At 39.0% G+C, this 2,979-nt stretch overlaps 1 protein-coding gene across 1 annotated transcript; it reads left to right on the top strand.

Moving 5' to 3' along the window:
• The first annotated feature begins 292 nt into the window (after nt 1-292).
• On the top strand, nt 293-1,227 carry LOC106333221. Its single transcript, XM_013771693.1, has 3 exons — nt 293-408; nt 520-595; nt 757-1,227. The coding sequence occupies exons 1-3, from the start codon at nt 293-295 to the stop codon at nt 1,225-1,227; spliced, it is 663 nt and encodes a 220-aa protein (XP_013627147.1).
• Nucleotides 1,228-2,979: the final 1,752 nt, after the last annotated feature.

Raw genomic sequence — 2,979 nt, 5'->3', positions numbered from 1 at the left:
ACTAGCTCAGGACGGTAACTTCCAGATTTTTCCAATAGCCTTCGCAGTGGTTGGCACAGAAAATGATGATTCGTGGCATTGGTTTTTTACGCAACTAAAACTTCTGATTCCTGACGACGAGGGTATTACGATAATCTCGGACAAGCATAACTCGATAGGGAAAGCAATTAGAAATATGTATCCGTTGGCTGCTCGGGGAATATGCACCTACCATTTATATAAGAACATATTGGGACGGTACAAATGAAAAGAAGCATTCCGTCTGGTGAAGAAAGCGGAGAGATGTTTTAGGATGTCTGACTTTACTGCGATTTTCGAGGAGATTGAAGCGATTCATCTTGCACTCCACAGCTACCTCCAAAGAGCTGATGTCCGCCTGTGGACGCGTGTTCATTTCCCGGGCGAGAGGTACAATTTGATGACTACAAACATAGCGGAATTAATGAACAGAGCATTGTCGCATGCTTGAGGTGTAAACATTGTTCGAATATTAGAATCGATATGGGTTATGATGACCAGATGGTTTGCTGAACGGAGAGAGGATGCCAGATCGCAGCCAACGACGCTTACGCGTGGTGTCGAGAAATTACTACATGTAAGTCAGTCGTAACAGTAAAAATAGGCCTGTCTTTAAAATTCATAAAATTCTTAAGTCAGCCGTTTCATAAAATTCATAAGTCAGCCTTTATAATTCTTAAATCAGCCGTAATATGTAATAACTCAGTCGTTTCATATTTATTCTTTTTTTGTTAATAGGGTCGTGTAACTGCCGCCAGAGAATTGACGGTCCAAAGGATTGATGATCATCACACTGAAGTTAAATATGGATCTTCTAGCGAGTCTTTGAATGTTGTTAATTTGGTAGAGAAAAAGTGCACATGTCGGCATTTCGAACGCGAGAAATTACCATGTGTACACGCAATCGCAGCTGCGGCGTACAACAATGTTTGTCGTATATCCCTGTGCAGTCCTTACTATAACAGTGAATATTCGGTGAGCGCATACGCTGAATCTATCATGCCGGATGACTCAGCGCAACCTGTTCTAGAAATCGTAGCAAACCAACCGTGCTTGCCACCGTATATTTGTCAACAACCAGGAAGACCTAAGAAAAATAGGATGAAATCTGCTTTAGAAGTTGCACTTCAAAACCAACGTCCTAGGAAAGAACACACATGTTCTCGATGTAGACAGAGTGGCCATAATGCGAAAACTTGTCCGATGTAAGCAAGTGTTGTCGGGATTTTCATGTTTTTGAATTACAGCTGGATTTCTGTTTTCACTTATATATATTACGGCTGGATTAGGGATTTTCATGTATTTGCATTACGGCTCTGTTTTCAAACGCAACTGTTATAATTCCCGCCCAAAATAAGAAACGTCGCAAAGTCAATAAACGGCAGATTAATTGAAAGAATTTGTATTACGGCTGAATAAATAAGGCATTTCTCGAACAATTATATGTTCAACTCTCTATTTAAATGGAATATTTCCCTCTTCTAGAATTGCCTGAAGAAATTCAGGCGTTGGGGGTTGAACGTGTGACCCGTAACTCCTTCCAAGATCTCTATGGCCTCAAAGCATCGTCCAAGTCGATGAAAGCGTTAGCAGAGCTTAGTTATTGTTTCTTTTGGCTGATTTATTGTTCAATTACGGCTGCATTACTGTTTTATCATAGCTGATTTATTGTGCATCAAACACTTAAAAAAAGAGGTTCATTTACGTGCATTGCAAAACGTTTAGATTTCTTAGTTTACGTGCAGACATGTAAAACGTCAATTACAAATGAACGGAGGGAGTAATAATTAGCCTCGATATTCTCTTATCGTTGGCTGAGTTAAAGTAATAATTAGCCTCGATATTTTAAGCACGTGCCACCATTAATCGACAACTCAATCCAATCAAGCAAGTGGAAACGTCCCATTAATAATGAAAGTGGGTGAGTGATAATCTTCGTTGTGGTATAAACAATGATGAGTTAGCTGAGTTACTTTACACTTTACGACTGAGTTACTTTATACATTACGGCTGCACGACTGAGTTACTTTACACTTTACAGCTGAGTTACTTTATACATAACAACTGAGTTTCTAAACAATGTTATCATTTGTTTGCTTCACGGCTGAGTTTGTAAACAATGTTATCATTTGTTTGCTTCACGGCTGAGATACTTTAATACGTTAAGTCTGAGTTACATAAAACATAGGCTGATAAACAAAGTAGTAGTAGTAGCAAAGTAACGACATTCGAACCCCACAAACAAACACATTCCTCAAACACCGACCCTGACTCATACATTCTTCTTCCTTTCCCTCAGATGCCGTCTTCATTACTTCAATCTCTTTCTCCAACCGAGCAACGCTAAGTCTGAATTCCGAGATGTCTTTGTTCATGCATTTATCAGTGACTTAATATCCTCAACTTCTTCAACAAAACACTCATCCGCCCATTTTAATAAATGTCTCTGTTTTCACAATATAACCATATCTAAGTACTACGTTACAGAACATGCGAAATAAGAACCAAAACGAACCTTATTATATCCTTTTCCGCAGCAATAGTACAATCTTCCTGGAGTTGTAGGGGTTCCAGATGTAGAAATGTAACAGGGTTCACCACACCAACACTATTTCGGCGTTCCTCTTTTCGCGTTCAAACGGCGTCTGTGAGAATTTCCTGAAACGCTGGATGAAGAAGACATTTTGATTCTCAAAACAATTTCAGAAACGAAATGGAATTACATGGAATTAGGGTGAGAAAGACGACATGATGAAACGACATCGTTTCCACACGCGCCATTATTAAAATAATATATAAATGTGTCGATATTGTAAATCCCTCGACACATGCGTCACAGACTGTTAATAATTAGCCTCGATATTAGGTTTGAGCCGCATTTTTCACACGCGTCATAATTAATGGACAACTTAGTCCAATCAAGCAAGTGGAAACGTCACATTAGAAATGTATTATATTAAC

Source organism: Brassica oleracea, chromosome C1 (genome assembly GCF_000695525.1).
Source record: "Brassica oleracea var. oleracea cultivar TO1000 chromosome C1, BOL, whole genome shotgun sequence".
NCBI classification, from domain to species: Eukaryota; Viridiplantae; Streptophyta; class Magnoliopsida; order Brassicales; family Brassicaceae; genus Brassica; species Brassica oleracea.
The sequence above is the reverse complement of the archived record's forward strand: the minus strand, read 5'-3'. Positions and strand labels throughout refer to the sequence as shown.